Source organism: Colossoma macropomum, unplaced genomic scaffold (genome assembly GCF_904425465.1).
Source record: "Colossoma macropomum unplaced genomic scaffold, Colossoma_macropomum, whole genome shotgun sequence".
Taxonomy (NCBI): Eukaryota; Metazoa; Chordata; class Actinopteri; order Characiformes; family Serrasalmidae; genus Colossoma; species Colossoma macropomum.
Window position 1 is genome coordinate 33,863,978 of NW_023494804.1, and position 14,913 is coordinate 33,878,890.

The 14,913-nt window shown below is 41.9% G+C and overlaps 1 protein-coding gene across 1 annotated transcript in view; it reads right to left on the reverse strand.

The window, feature by feature from the left end:
* ttc3 (tetratricopeptide repeat domain 3) overlaps positions 1 to 14,913 on the reverse strand; it is a 60,217-nt gene that overhangs the window by 4,861 nt on the left and 40,443 nt on the right. The window contains exons 22-42 of the mRNA XM_036594775.1: positions 14,674 to 14,793; positions 12,996 to 13,097; positions 12,820 to 12,912; positions 12,656 to 12,720; positions 10,347 to 10,480; positions 9,710 to 10,027; positions 8,993 to 9,265; positions 8,861 to 8,907; positions 8,662 to 8,718; positions 8,484 to 8,566; positions 8,236 to 8,391; positions 7,030 to 7,741; positions 6,868 to 6,945; positions 6,514 to 6,663; positions 6,287 to 6,426; positions 6,006 to 6,074; positions 5,622 to 5,718; positions 5,240 to 5,343; positions 3,444 to 3,528; positions 3,035 to 3,136; positions 212 to 549 (exon numbers count right to left, since the gene is read on the reverse strand). Coding sequence (XP_036450668.1) covers positions 212 to 549; positions 3,035 to 3,136; positions 3,444 to 3,528; positions 5,240 to 5,343; positions 5,622 to 5,718; positions 6,006 to 6,074; positions 6,287 to 6,426; positions 6,514 to 6,663; positions 6,868 to 6,945; positions 7,030 to 7,741; positions 8,236 to 8,391; positions 8,484 to 8,566; positions 8,662 to 8,718; positions 8,861 to 8,907; positions 8,993 to 9,265; positions 9,710 to 10,027; positions 10,347 to 10,480; positions 12,656 to 12,720; positions 12,820 to 12,912; positions 12,996 to 13,097; positions 14,674 to 14,793 — 3,323 coding nt within the window. The remainder of the gene's footprint in view (positions 1 to 211; positions 550 to 3,034; positions 3,137 to 3,443; positions 3,529 to 5,239; positions 5,344 to 5,621; positions 5,719 to 6,005; positions 6,075 to 6,286; positions 6,427 to 6,513; positions 6,664 to 6,867; positions 6,946 to 7,029; positions 7,742 to 8,235; positions 8,392 to 8,483; positions 8,567 to 8,661; positions 8,719 to 8,860; positions 8,908 to 8,992; positions 9,266 to 9,709; positions 10,028 to 10,346; positions 10,481 to 12,655; positions 12,721 to 12,819; positions 12,913 to 12,995; positions 13,098 to 14,673; positions 14,794 to 14,913) is intronic.

Below are 14,913 nucleotides of genomic sequence, written 5' to 3' on the forward strand. Positions count from 1 at the left end.
ACCAAATTTTCACCTCATTGAAACACAAGCTCTCCGGCTCAATTTACAGCTATATAGCAGACGACAATACTAATAAAATAATACATTACATTGTCCAAGTCCATTATTTAATACTAACTAGCTCAAAAGAGCAACAGGTGTTCACTGCCTCTCTACACACAGTCGTAAACAGTAGTGCGGCAGTCTGCCGATGTGTGTATTTGCCTCTCACCTGCTGTAGTGAGGGAACATGGAGCTGAGGCGGTCTACGATCCTATCAAACACACCAAGGTGCTGCTGAACTGGGGTTGGAGCCCTTGGTGCTTGAGCTGCGGGGGCTGCAGGGGCAGCAGGTCTCTGAGGAGCCTCTGTATGAGTGGCAGGAGCACTGGGTGCTGGAGGTGTATGTGTAGCTCTCTCAGCAGGCTGGGCCAGGGGCGTGTTCACTGCTGGGTGCGTTTGGGGTCTAATAGGATGCTGCTGTGCTCCGTATGGTGCGTGTGGCACCATGTGCCTTACAGGGAGCTGCTGTGGAACAGGCTGGTGATTGGAGGGAGGAAGCAAAAAGGCCTGCAGGAAACAGAGTTAAAAAGTCAAGCTTCACTGAAGATAAACTATAAGCAAACTCAGAACTAGCAAACCCAGGACTAAAAACCTTAAAAGCTCAGGAAACCCACATCTGTGACTGCTCCCCAATTAGGTTAACGTTCGTAGTGTAGGCATATGCATGTTACAAAGCAGAATTAATAACTTTCCAAACTAGGCAGCGCTTATCTTGAGTAAAGTCAATCTAAGACTCACAACCACCAATCATTAGGCTCATGTCAGTTGTCCTTCCTATATACACCGATCAGGCATAACATTATGACCACCTCCTTGTTTCTACACTCATTGTCCATTTTATCAGCTCCACTTACTATATAGGTGCACTTTGTAGTTCTACAGTTACAGACTGTAGTCCATCTGTTTCTCTGCATACCCTTTTACCCTGTTCTTCAGTGGTCAGGACCCCCATGGACCCTCACAGAGCAGGTACTATTTGGGTGGTGGATCATTCTCAACACTGCTGACGTGATGGTGGTGTGTTAGTGTGTGTTGTGCTGGTCTGAGTGAATCAGACACAGCAGTGCTGCTGGGGTTTTAAAACACCTCATGACACTGCTAGACTAAGAATAGTCCACCAACCAAAAATAACCAGCCAACAGCGTCCTGTGGGCAGCGTCCTGTGACCACTGATGAAGGACTGGAGAATGACCAACACAAACTGTGCAGCAGCAGATGAGCTATCGTCTCTGACTTTACATCTACAAGGTGGACTCACAAGGTTGGAGTGTCTAATAGAGTGGACAGTGAGTGGACACAGTGTTTAAAAACTCCAGCAGTACTGCTTTGTCTGATCCACTCATACCAGCATAATACAAACTGCAATAACACCACCACATCAGTGTTATTGCAGTGCTGAGAATGAACCACCACCCAAATAGTACCTGCTCTGTGAGGGTCCATGGGGGTCCTGACCACTGAAGAACAGGGTAAAAGGGGGCTAACAAAGTATGCAGAGAAACAGATGGACTACAGTCTGTAACTGTAGAACCACAAAGTACACCTATATAGTAAGTGGAGCTGATAAAATGGACAATGAGCGTAGAAACAAGGAGGTGGTCATAATGTTATGCCTGATCGGTGCAGCTTTCATCAAAAATATGCGTGCTGCTTGAGTCTCAGTCAAAGTCTGAGCTACAGAGTGAGCGGAGTCTAACCTAGCCTACTACGAAAACCACTCGTGAGCATGGGTTTCTGGCGGCAGAACTTTTGGCAGAAATCAGCATCAGATGGCTCAGAGGATTGAGAATCTGCGTCACTGCGCACAGGCCTGCTTAAGTGGAGTTTGACAAAGTGATGTCAATCAAGCATGCTCATTAGAATATCAGGAGCATGATCAGACAGTTCTCGGTCTACCATACAAAGATTGTTAAAAAATTTACACTTTATTCCCTGAGACTTCAAGTCTGATTGACAAGAACTGCACAAGTAAATATGAACACAGTCACTTGTAACCAGACCACACAGACTGCAGAGAGTCTGAGCTATTATAGAGGTAAGATCCAGCACAATGACAGTCCACTTCATCTTGACTTTTTTCCAGGCTAGTCTCTGATTACCTGCTCTTGACTCACTGCATCTCCCTGCATCTGTGCTGCTATTGTCTGTCCCTGCGCTATGATTGGCAAGGCTGGTCTTAAGATGTGGAGAGGGGGTAGAAACAAAGGGCCGAACCCTGGAGGAGGGCGCAGGATTGGTGGATGTAACCCCGGGGACAGCTCAACCCCAGGGATGGAGTAAACCACCACAGAACCTCCCTTGCCAAGTCTAATCTGCAAAATCACACATTTACCCTCACAAATACTTTATTCAATACGCAAGTCACTTCAATGAACACGACCAACATGCTGTTCTTTATCTAGAACACAAGCAACAGCTAACAAGGCCTCTTGTCTACTAGAAAGGCCTACTTTCACAGATGAGATACTGAATGAATTTAACCTGTGACACCTCACTCTTATTCTTTTATAAAACATTTTCTCTTGTGAACATGTAGGCTGCATCAAAGTGACTGCATTAGGCTGCATACTTGAGGAAACGCTCAAAATAATTTTCATAACATGTCCACTGGTGTTAATAGGGTGGAATAACAGAGTAAGTAAAGATTTGGTCGGCAGGTTGAGGTCTGTAGTAAACAGGTTGTGTGTTATTCATTTTATTTCTTATTCTGCTTCTACCACAGGCCATACTGTTGAGCATAAACAGGTCACTGTGACCCTTTAGACATTATTAATTTAACAAAAAGGATTTATGGGTTTCGGACAGGAAGATTTAAGCACAAAAAGCTGCTGAACTCTCATGGGGATTTTCAACTTGTTACAGACACATTAAATGTTCCTCAAGTCATGCATTTTCTCTTTTAGTACAAAATATTCTTTGTGGGCTAAATACTCTCATAGGGAACCTCTACAGAACTAGGCATAAATCAGTATCTGTCATTTGGTATTCTTACCGGTACAGGAGGAGGAGCAGGAGCACTGGGAACCACAAGCAGAGGAAGAGAACACAGTCTGGTGCCCTTTTCGACTTGCTCAATCTGTTCTTCATATTGTGCCTACAGATACACAAACATACACACTTCATGATGTGCCCCAGATAGCTTTGCGTGGAGAGCGGTTTACCCATTTATCCACTGGAAACTGCAGATCAGAATGATACCTTTAATCATTTCATACCAGAAACCACTAAAGCTAGCTTATCAGATTTTTTAGGTCAAGCTCTTATATGTGAGCAAGTGAAACTACCCAAGCTCAGCTACCATCTGCAAAAAGAAGATTCACCAGGATTTGAAGGCAAAACGACTGCTAAACCAGTCCTTAATCAAAAGTTTAACTCTGTAAGTTACTGGATTTCAATCTGACCTCTGTCCCAGCAATCTTCTGCTCAGCTTCCTGCACACATGACTTCCAGGCCTCGATTGTTGAGAACAGGGCTCCAGACGGATACCTATTACAAAGAGGGGCGAGCTCGTCAGAGAAGCTGAAGATACACTAAATGAAGCCACAATGTTTCCCAAAGGTCTGAGACAAACCTGGAGGTAGCACCATAAGGGGTAGATATATTTGAATGTATGTACATCCAAAATTAACATTACCTTCACAATGAAATAAGATAAACAAAAGCTTATTTTAAAAGGGAAGGTTCAGATCATGGAGATGACCAGAGAAAGAGTGATACCTTGTGTTAATGACACTGTGTGTTGTGTTTATAACAACATGAAATATTTTCTCGCTAGAATTTGTTCAAATGGAAATCAAGATATTGTTTAAAATGAAAAATACTGTATGCTGTTAAGTAACAAAAAAAACCCAGCAGTAACAGGCAGTATGAAAATGATTTTTTGTTAATAATCACAAACAATTCTACTAAAGTAATGTAGTTTGCTTACAGCAGACTATAGCTGGCAAACCTTATTCCATGGACAGCACAAAGGACTTTAAAACAGAATTCCATTCCTTTACAACCCTGTGTTCAATCGTGGGTCAACCAATCAGATTTTAAAACCATCACTACAAGTTTTTTAATGGCACTTTTCTAGTAGGACCTTGAGTGTGGCTGCAATATAGGCTCTAACTGGGCTTCGAGACATTGTAGAGCAGTCATGGTTCCAAAAGACTAGCACAGTATAACGGATAAGATCCTCCTTTTTTTTTTTCTCTGCATTGCATCTGTACAGTTGCCATATGTATCTGATATACACCGATCAGGCATAGCATTATGACCACCTCCTTGTTTCTACGCTCATTGTCCATTTTATCAGCTCCACTTACTATATAGGTGCACTTTGTAGTTCTACAGTTACAGACTGTAGTCCATCTGTTTCTCTGCATACTTTGTTAGCCCCCTTTTACCCTGTTCTTCAGTGGTCAGGACCCCCATGGACCCTCACAGAGCAGGTACTATTTGGGTGGTAAACACCTCAGTGTCACTGCTGGACTAAGAATAGTCCACCAACCAAAAATATCCAGCCAACAGCATCCTGTGGGCAGCATCATGTGACCACTGATGAAGGACTAGAGGATGACCAACACAAACTGTGCAGCAGCAGATGAGCTATCGTCTCTGACTTTACATCTACAAGGTGGACTAAGAAGGTAGGAGTGTCTAATAGAGTGGACAGTGAGTGGACACAGTGTTTAAAAACTCCAGCAGCACTGCTGTGTCTGATCCACTCAGACCAGCGCAACACACACTAACACACCACCACCACGTCAGTATTACTGCAGTGCTGAGAATAACCACCACCCAAATAGTACCTGCTCTGTGAGGGTCCATGGGGGTCCTGACCACTGAAGAACAGGGTAAAAGGGGGCTAACAAAGTATGCAGAGAAACAGATGGACTACAGTCTGTAACTGTAGAACTACAAAGTGCACCTATATAGTAAGTGGAGCTGATAAAATGGACAGTGAGTGTAGAAACAAGGTCATAATGTTATGCCTGATCGGTGTATATCCCTCAGTCTTTTGCTGTTCAAAATGGATTTGTTTATCCACCAGAACAGCAATAAGCACCTGCATTTCTTCATGGAGACACAAAACAACCAGCTGGTTTAGTTTCAGCATGTTTGACACCACAGTGTTCTACATTTTACAGAACTCCCTCCCCCAGTGCGGAAGCAGACGGCTTAAGTTGTGCTGCTTTGTATTCGACCTTACCTGGTTGATACCTCTGTCAAGTTCTGTAGAATGGCCTTCCCGTTTGACACGCACTTTCTCAACCCACGCAAGCCATGTTCTCGCCTGTTCTGCAGGACAAACAGCTAAAAACATACAAAACGCAGAGCAGGGAAGTGATGACATTGTAACTAGTATGTATAACTCTATACCGAAGCTTTAAGACTGCTTCAATATATTTAATACATCTGTGCCTAACAGCTGATAGTTCTACTTTTATTTTAGTAGATATTTTAACGTCTATTTGTACATCTGAAATAACAGAAGCTCTAAAAGACAAGTAATCAGACCTTTGCAATACCAAACACATTTACATACATCCCAGACACTGTAGAACTGAAATAAACCGGAAATGGGCTCCTACCTGTGCTGCTAGTGATCGAAGGGTTGCTTTGGCACACAGATCTCTGCAACTTTTAATCTCGTCCTCTAGACTCATCTTCTCAGCCGCAGACTGATTACTGTCGGATTGCACAATCACAATTCAGAAACTCTTTCTTCAAAACTTAGTTACGCACAACAACGTTGAGTAGTGATAAACACAAGTTTTCCATGTTTCTCACAGCAGAGTAGATGAACGTGTATCACATGTAAAAGCACCTACAATCCAAAATTAAGTTTGTCGAGAGAGGAAAAAAAAAAAATGATCCAAGAAGCCGCCTGGAAGGTTCATCCTTCAGACCACACCTCATGAAATGCCAGAATGTGTCACATGGTGGCAGTGTACAATACGCATAACAGTACTTGCCTTTTCTCAAGGAAATGGTTCAGCACTGTCTGATACTCCACGTTCTTTTCCTGGATTTGCTTAGAGTAACTAGGGAACAAAGAAACAGACATAATAATTAGAGTGCATAAAGAATGATCTGGCAGGAAAGAATGTGCCACTAGATCTTACAAACACGTCGGATCATTCGAATCCATGACTCGGGAAGCTTTGAACAGCTTTGCACATTATCAGCCATCCTAGTTTCAACTTTCACATAAAGACCACTATATTTTTTAGCTTTCCCCCCCCCATGGTCTCACCTCTCCCGCAAATCCTCCAACTCTTTGATTTCCCCCTTCAATGCTTTTAGCGTCTCTTGGTTGTCTCTCTTCTCCTGCTGATCTTTTCGGACCTCCTCCTCAAGCTTTTGTTGGAGTAAACCATGTTCTGTGTGGGTGATCTGCAGTTCGTAACAACACAGTCAAAATGAGGTTTGATGTTCAGAACACGGAGGACCCCAAATATAAAGCATTATAGGATTTTCTACCTTTATTATTTGTTGGATTTGTTCCACTTCAGCCTGAAGTTCAGAAGCTTCTTCTTTTCTTTTCTTTTGGAGAGACTCGTGTGTGTCCTTCCTCTCCGAAATGTGTTTTTCAAATTTTACGCAGTTTTTTTCTTTCTGGGTCATATCGCCCTGAAAGAGACGGGGAGTGTGAAGGTTTATAATGATAAACTTTGTTATGGTTCCCCCACAAAAGACAAAACAAGTTAAGGTCAAATTCCATTATGGGGTGTTTTTGCTGTAAAAAAGGTTTTAGGCTGTGCCTAGAGGGAAAGTCAGGATCAACAAATTGACATAGGTGACAACACTGGCTTATATGCTTTAGTTTTTACTCACTTTATTCTTCTCAAACAAAGCATATGGTTCTGTATTAACAGCAACATCGTCACTGGTCTCTCTGTTATATCCTAGAGTCTGGAGGGAAAGAAGACTACAATTAGCCTTGATGAGAAATTTCAAAAGTAATTTTGAATAAAGAGTGTCACCTGAAAACCCTACCTGAACTGACACTGTTTTAGTCTCATGTCTTGTAGCTTCGTTAGAAATAATCCCTGGAAGGGGTTCTCCTCCTCCTTGCTCATTGTATGGGTTGACGTTGTTAATATCCAAGGCGAGATCCTTCAGAGGTGTGTCGAGGCGATAATCAGGATACCCTGCTTCTCGTGCTTTAAGATTTTCAAAAACATTTGTATCTTGTGGTAAAAACGTATAATCAAAATTATGAGATAATTCAGAACCAAAAGCACGTGGATCGGGGAGCGTGGGACAAGGTCCAGGAAGAGAGTTATGTGGCTCAGAGAGAGCTGAAGCCAGGCAATCTCTGTCAGCAAGAAGAGGAGGAACATCATAAGATGCATTATTGTCACTCAGACTAAAATGCTCATACTGGGGCATAAACTCTTTGGCTGTGGGGTTGAGATGAGAGGATCCTCTGGATTCCAAATCCTCCCGGTTGTAAGATTGAGGGCGATAGTCTAAGATTCCAGCTGCATCGTCAGCAACAGTGTGCTGCAAAGACACCGCATGCGTCATCAGTCCGATAAGATTTTCAGTCATAACAAATCGGAGAGATTCGAGCAGAAAACCTTCGAGCCCTCCAGCCGCCTCGATCATTCGCTGAGCCTCGATGGGAAAGTTCTCCAGCTCGCCCACCAGCAGCGGGTCTGATGCCTCTAGGGGACCATGCTCCTCCAAAATCTGGGCAAAGTAACTGAGAGGAAAAGAGAGGGAGAACTAGAGATGAGGGAACAGAGGTGATTGTAATGGGAGAACTCAAGTAGTTTTTTGAAGCGCCAGAATGTAACTACTGCACCATTTAAGGTGGAACAGGAAAATTTTAATGAGAAGCTGGAGAATAGCTGACCAGCTTCGTATCACCAAAGAACTAGGGGTGGGCGATAATAAATAATTGTCCCTCTATAAAGCTATGATGCCCTAAATGTAACTAAAGCCCAGCAGTGAGGTTGCTGAACTTTACCGTCCTCTACTATCACTGCAGACTGGCAGGGTCGCCGAAAGAGCAGCGCTAGCAGCCTGTTAATAAATTGATGTCCTTTTTATTTGAGGGTCCCATTTCACAGGGAAGATTTTAAACACTACCCCTTGTAACTCCGAGGGGCAAGGGGACACTCGAAAACAAAGGGTAGGGGTAAAAATAAGAGATGGGATTGGGCCTTAGTAGAGATCATTTCTCTAGATACGTACTCATATAAAGTCTCTTTAGTAGGGTCTGGGTTGTTGTCCAAAAATCTCTTATAGTTGTTTAGCCGTCCTGAGCCAACATATTGCCCCTCAAACTCGGCTACTCGCTCCCTCAAGCGATCTGGAATGCTGAAAGGATCAGTGCCATCGAGCAGCATCCTGTGCAGATGGGTTCAAGGGAGAGTTAACAACCACAATACAGTTTCCCGTAAATTCTATACTGGTGGTTAAACAAACAAAAATAAAATTACAATGAATCTTCTTCAGAGAAAATATCTTCATCCTCTTCATCTCTTAGGACTCCACTTCTCCTCCCCGACAGAACAATAACAGACTGAGAAACACATACACAAAACAGGTTCAACATGCTTAAAACGTCTCTGGAAAGAGCTAACCAGGTTCATTACTGCTGTAGGTTACTTCACATACCTTTGGTTCTTTCTGCTTCTTTTTTCGACTTTTGTTTTTACTCTTATAAACTGAACTCTGGAAAATCAAACATTTACGTGAGAATGTGAAACAGTACTATACATTATAAAGTCGGTATTCATATTTCTAAGCCAGCCCGCGACCCAGAAGGATAAGCGGTTTAGAAAACGTGTGTGTGTATTTCTAAGACAGTACTCACTAACTGGTCCTCATTCTCTCTCTTCTTAATCACTAAACATATACCATCTGAAACAGAGGAGAGAGTTATTGCACTCAAATCTAGGGCATTATTTCCAGTGTTTTCTGTCAATTGTCCCTCTAGTGTACCCACCCATTTCAAAATATTCATCAAGGATAGTGAAGCAGGTAGGGTAGCGCTCTCGGTGCTCCTCTAGAGTCCAAATGAACAGACGCATTTCCTGCGGCGGGGCCTGTCTGAGGTAGTCCGTTACAGTAAAGCCTGTGCCGTCAAACAGTTCTGGTATGGTTCCAAACTTTTCAATCAGGACATCTTGTAGTGGAGAGAATGTGAGTAGAGAAGATAGATCCAGCTCATCCAGACGATCACCGTAGCAATCAATAAACTTCTCTGCAGCTTTTAGACCTGTGTAACAGACAAAGAGAAAGACATTAAATGTAGTTTATTAATGACAAAGCAAAGAAGTGACATATTATCCATTACACATTTATATGCATCAGAATAAAGTGACAACCTGTGTTGCATTTATTTACAAGCATCTCTGACAAGAAAAACATAAGAAGCAAAAAAAAAAAAATGTTCTGAGCTTTATGTAACAAGATTTTATTCCAATAATTCTTGGACTATTTCCATCTGTCTTTTAGTTTAAAATTGCTCATACGATGTAAAGAACAGCTGGTATTTTCGAATGGTATTTTATAAAGAAAGGTTGGGATATGACTAACGATATAAAAAGAAAAAAAAAAACTGGTGTCCTAAATCAGCAAATCACGCACTAGATTCATAAAATACCTGAACAACAAATGCAAATCTGAACACTGATAAAACGAATGCTTTAAAGGACCCTACCGGCTCTGTCAAGCTGCTGAGCCCAGTCGTGAAGTTTGGGTTTGATGTTTAGGCAGTCACTGAGATTTTGAACGAAAAGTCGGACCCAGACACGGTTGTTTCTCTCCAACAGCAGATCCACCAGCTCCCTCAAAACTTTAGGCGCAGTACGGTTCTTTAAGATGCTTTCATGACCGTTAGCCTCATCCAGCTCCATCCACGGCCTCAGGTTCACCAACATGGTAGAAATATTGTGTATTTCATCGTTAAAAAGTTCTCTGCTTTCATAAATTTGATGTAAAACACGATCTCTGTATATAGTGTAATCCTTCGGCAATGCTGAAGGGAAGGAGAAAGGGAGAAAGACAGAGAGAGGCAGAAATCTGTAAGTTGCACCCTTAACACCTGTACATAAATACCTAATACACACCATTAGTATTTTACAGACCAAGTCTACAATAATAAGACTACCCTTCAACAGGGGAGCCCAATCCTGGTCCTGGAGATCCACCACCCTGGAGAGTTTAGCTCTAAGTCTAATCTAACATACCTGATCCAGTTAATGAAGGCCTTCAGATTCATATTAGAGCCAGGTGTGCTGGATCTGAACTCCCCAGGGTGGTAGATGCTCTATAGCAACCAAGTTTATGTTCAGTACCTTTCTGTGTTTCTCTATGGTCTTTTCCCTCCTCGGACGATACGCTGTTCATCTCATCCTTGCTGACAGATGCAGCTGCTCTCTGTTGTTTCCTCTTCAGCTTTCGATCCTCTTTAGATTTCAACTTCTTAAGACTGTCAAAAAAATAACGAATACAGTTATATTAGAGACCCACCGCAGCGACAAATTCGCTGACGCTCAAAATATGCATAAGGAATTCCATGTAAATTGAAAAGGACTTAAATAAAGGAATATTTTCATGTGCACTTCTATAATCCACACACTTACTTCATTAGCAATTATAATAACATCATGATTAGCAAAGACCAACTGTTTAAGACCTCATTATCTTTCAGAGAGTCAAAGCTCACGCAACCGGGATATTTTGCCACGACAGAGCGTCAAGCTAATTCTTTTAAACATTACGTTTCTTCTGTTCAGCATATCCTTAAGCTATAGCCTTGAAAGGTGTTTGTTGTCTAACGCTTTGCCTGCGTAGTTTGTCCCACAAAAAAAAAAAAAAAGCTTAAAAAGCTTCTCATCTCTCATTATTTTTAGGCTGAAAGGCTTTATCTAGGCTGTGAAAGCTTCACAGCCGGGGTTGCCACAGCAGCACGATGGTGCTGTCGTAAACGGTGCAAGAGATTTGAAGCGCTTCCACTTTTGGATACAACCTGATTACGGCTTTCTCTACAAATGACATGGTTCTGCTATTCATCTTTCAAATCTGAACCATATCCAAATAAGTGAACAACTGTTTCTTTTTTTTTTAAACAAACTAGGCCTTCTTCAGCAGTGCAGACGGTGCAGGGCAACTTGTGAGCGAGTGGGGCCAGAGGGAGAGTGAGGGCGGGGCTGCATGGAGAGTGTGAGAGGAGAGATGCAAACACTGGCACAACTATATAGAAGAAACAGGTTATGTATTTTAACGCAAGATCAAGCTACATCGATCAGGCATAACATTAATGACCACCTCCTTGTTTTTATGCTCATTGTCCATTTTATCAGCTCCACTTACTATATAGGTGCACTTTGTAGTTCTACAGTTACAGACTGTAGTCCATCTGTTTCTCTGCATACTTTGTTAGCCCCCTTTCACCCTGTTCTTCAGTGGTCAGGACCCCCATGGACCCTCACAGAGCAGGTACTATTTGGGTGTTGGATCATTCTCAGCACTGCAGTAACACTGACGTGGTGGTGGTGTGTTATCAGACGCAGCAGTGCTGCTGGAGTTTTTAAACACTGTGTCCACTCACTGTCCACAGGACGCTGTTGGCTGGATATTTTTGGTTGGTGGTGCAGCAGTGACACTGAGGTGTTTAAAAACTCCAGCAGCACTGCTGTGCCTGATCCACTCAGACCAGCACAACACACACTAACACACCACCACCAGGTCAGTGTCACTGCAGTGCTGAGAATGATCCAACACCCAAATGGTACCTGCTCTGTGAGGGTCCATGGGGGTCCTGACCACTGAAGAACAGGGTAAAAGGGGACTAACAAAGTATGCAGAGAAACAGATGGACTACAGTCTGTAACTGTAGAACTACAAAGTGCACCTATATAGTAAGTGGAGCTGATAAAATGGACAATGAGCGCAGAAACAAGGGGGTGGTCATAATGTTATGCCTGATCGGTGTAGCTTGATCTTGCGTTAAAATACATAACCTGTTTCTTCTATATAGTTGTGCCAGTGTTTGTGGTCATAATGTTATGCCTGATCAGTGTATATCAACATAAATGGTATTATCTCATCCAATTTATGGTTTGAAAATATATTAATATACTGTAAAAAGTTGATATACCATGCAGCCTTATTTTAGGTTGTTTTAACCTCTGCTATATCCCTTTATCAACAGCTCCGGCACTACCAGTAAAAATGAAAAGCACCAGTAAGTAGGGCTACCGGAACAAGCTGCACTCTTTCGGCCTCTTGCGTACAGATCAAAAATGGTCCTCAAACTGAATGAAAAGTTCAAAGTACAGTCTATTCGAAAAGCAATTGTTTATGGCAAATTAAATTAAAGGAAAAGATTTGGCTGAACATTTACGTGTAGTTTCATTTTGAAAGATCCATCTGTGAATGAAAATGTGCCTCTTTGCACCGACCAAACACAGACATGGTCACTTAATGTGCTCGTCTGTGAATTTTGTCCAGCCTCCATGTGTGACACAGTTAGTAATGCCTCCGCACAACGTCTGTACTTGTTCATTTTCGCCGCAATCATGTCACACTGTTTGTCAAAGGCAGGCATACATAGTCACCGCAGAAAGTATACTGAGGCTTTCACTCACAGGTTGCAGCTTACCTTGTACATTTCTGTTTCACTCTCGATCTTCCAGGAGTTTTGCTTTTAGGAATAGACGATTCAAACTGAACAGTAAAGAGAGAAAGTTAATTACACAAACTGAAAGGCTGAGGCACGCTACCTTATGTTGTTGTGTTTCTGGTGTTTCTGGTGAAGAACCCTACCTTACACTTAATAAGTCCAGTTGAGCCAAATATTACAATGTGACAGATTCTACCAGTACAGTCAGGAGTAAAACACAAATCCTGAAGAAAGTCCTGGGAGGAAAAAACAGCACAAACTCAGCATTTCTTCATGTGTTCATCATGCATTGCTCACCGTGTCCATCTCTGCGTCTTACCTTATCGTTCTTATCAGCGAATGAAGCAGCTTTGAGTTTTTTCCAGCAACTGATATGAAACTCCACCTTGCAGCTCTGACAGCATGAAATTTGAATGAAACCCTGAAACAACAAAACGGTTAGAAGAAATGCTCCTTCATCACAATCTGCTTATCGTAACTGAACATCTGCGACTTAAAATATTTATTTCATAAAGTGCAATTAGACAGACAGTGCAGTGGACACACAACACATCTGCTTAATCTGTCAGTTAAAAGAGGAGTGGATTTCTGTAAAGGTTGAAAACTGAGAGGAATACTAGGCTTGTCTTACACCGATCATAACCATAAATAACACACTGAAAGTTTATAATACTCTGAAGTTTTCTGAAGCCTTGGGTACATCACACAACTTTTAAAGTCTTCACAGATTATAAAAAAGACTGGGCATCTCACACTATCTGACTGGTTTTGCAGAATTCTTTGGCCGATTGAAATACTGGGGATCACACACTTCTCGACATTTAAGCTGTTGCTAAACCAAATGGAAATCACTGAACTCACGCAAACCCACGCATTGTCCTGTTACTAGGAGACACAAATAAACAAACCTGGAGCTGCTGTTGCTGTTTTGTCTGCCGTTTGTGCTGATACAGTAAAGAAGCAGCAGGTAAATATGTTTAAGTGAGGCCGTGCCTTAAACTCAACTCATTAAAAAGCTTCGAGTCTGTTCAGATTGAGTCAGTATACACTACTAGATTATGCTCAGAGTCGGGGGGAAAAAATTTAATATGTTTGATTTAATAATATGATCATTTTAGAGTTTATGTATATTTGAAACTTAAAAAAAAAAAACAAAACAAATAGATCACATTTTTACATTCATGACCATCACTTAATCATGTTTACCTACTGCTTCTTTACTGTGCCAAAGCAATGTTTGTTTGTTTGGTTCTCCTAGTAACAGGAGAACGCGAGTTCAGTGAGCGAGTTCCGTTCAGTTTAGTAGCAGCTTAAAAGTTGAGTAGTGTTTGATCCCCAATATTTCAGTCGGCCAAAAATCTGCCAAAACCAGTCGGATAGTGTGAGACGACCAGTCTTTTTATCACCTGTTAAGACTTTAAAAGGCGAACCCAAGGCTTAACACATCTTTTGCTGGTTGCTAGGCTGTGTACAGTTTACAGCTTGTCATTTCTTAACATATATACAAACAAACCAGAACACAATTTAATAAAGCAAAGCCAGCTGGATGTCTCAGCTAGTGTGGCTAATCAAAGAAATCAGTGGCCAACTCCTCAAAATGAAACAATTTTGAAATGTGACAGTACACCAGTAGGCCCTACAGGACAATTATCATGCATTTTTCGATCCATGTCCAAGCAAACTGTGGTATACCATCTTCAGTAGGGATGCATCAATACTGATACAGGAATCGGGTATTCATCTGGTACTGTACACATTTACAGCAAAAAAATGCATTGATACCAACATCCAGTACAACACAATACCTAGTGTACACTACCACACTAATGAGCAATCAACTCAAGCTGGCAGCAAATGAGGGTCTGCTCAACTATTCAATTCTAACTAAGTTATGGCACTAGCAGCACCAGCAAGTACCAAGAAACACGTATTCATACTTAGTCTGAAAATGACGATGCATCTCTAATCTTTAGTAACTATAGAGCACTGCTGCTTACCTTAAAGTCCGGGTCAGTGAAGTAGATCTCAACGGCATGACCCAGACAATGTTGATGTCGGCAAATCGCATCTGGCTTAGGTGCAAATTTACACAGTTCAATAAAACTCATAAGCTGTTCCTGTAGAGAAACAATACCAAGAGAAGGAAATAAGTGCTATAATTTGAAAACCAGGGCTGGCGAGGAGGCGATGTAATCAGAAATTGGCAAGGTAACAAGTAAAAGGTGAAAATCACATGT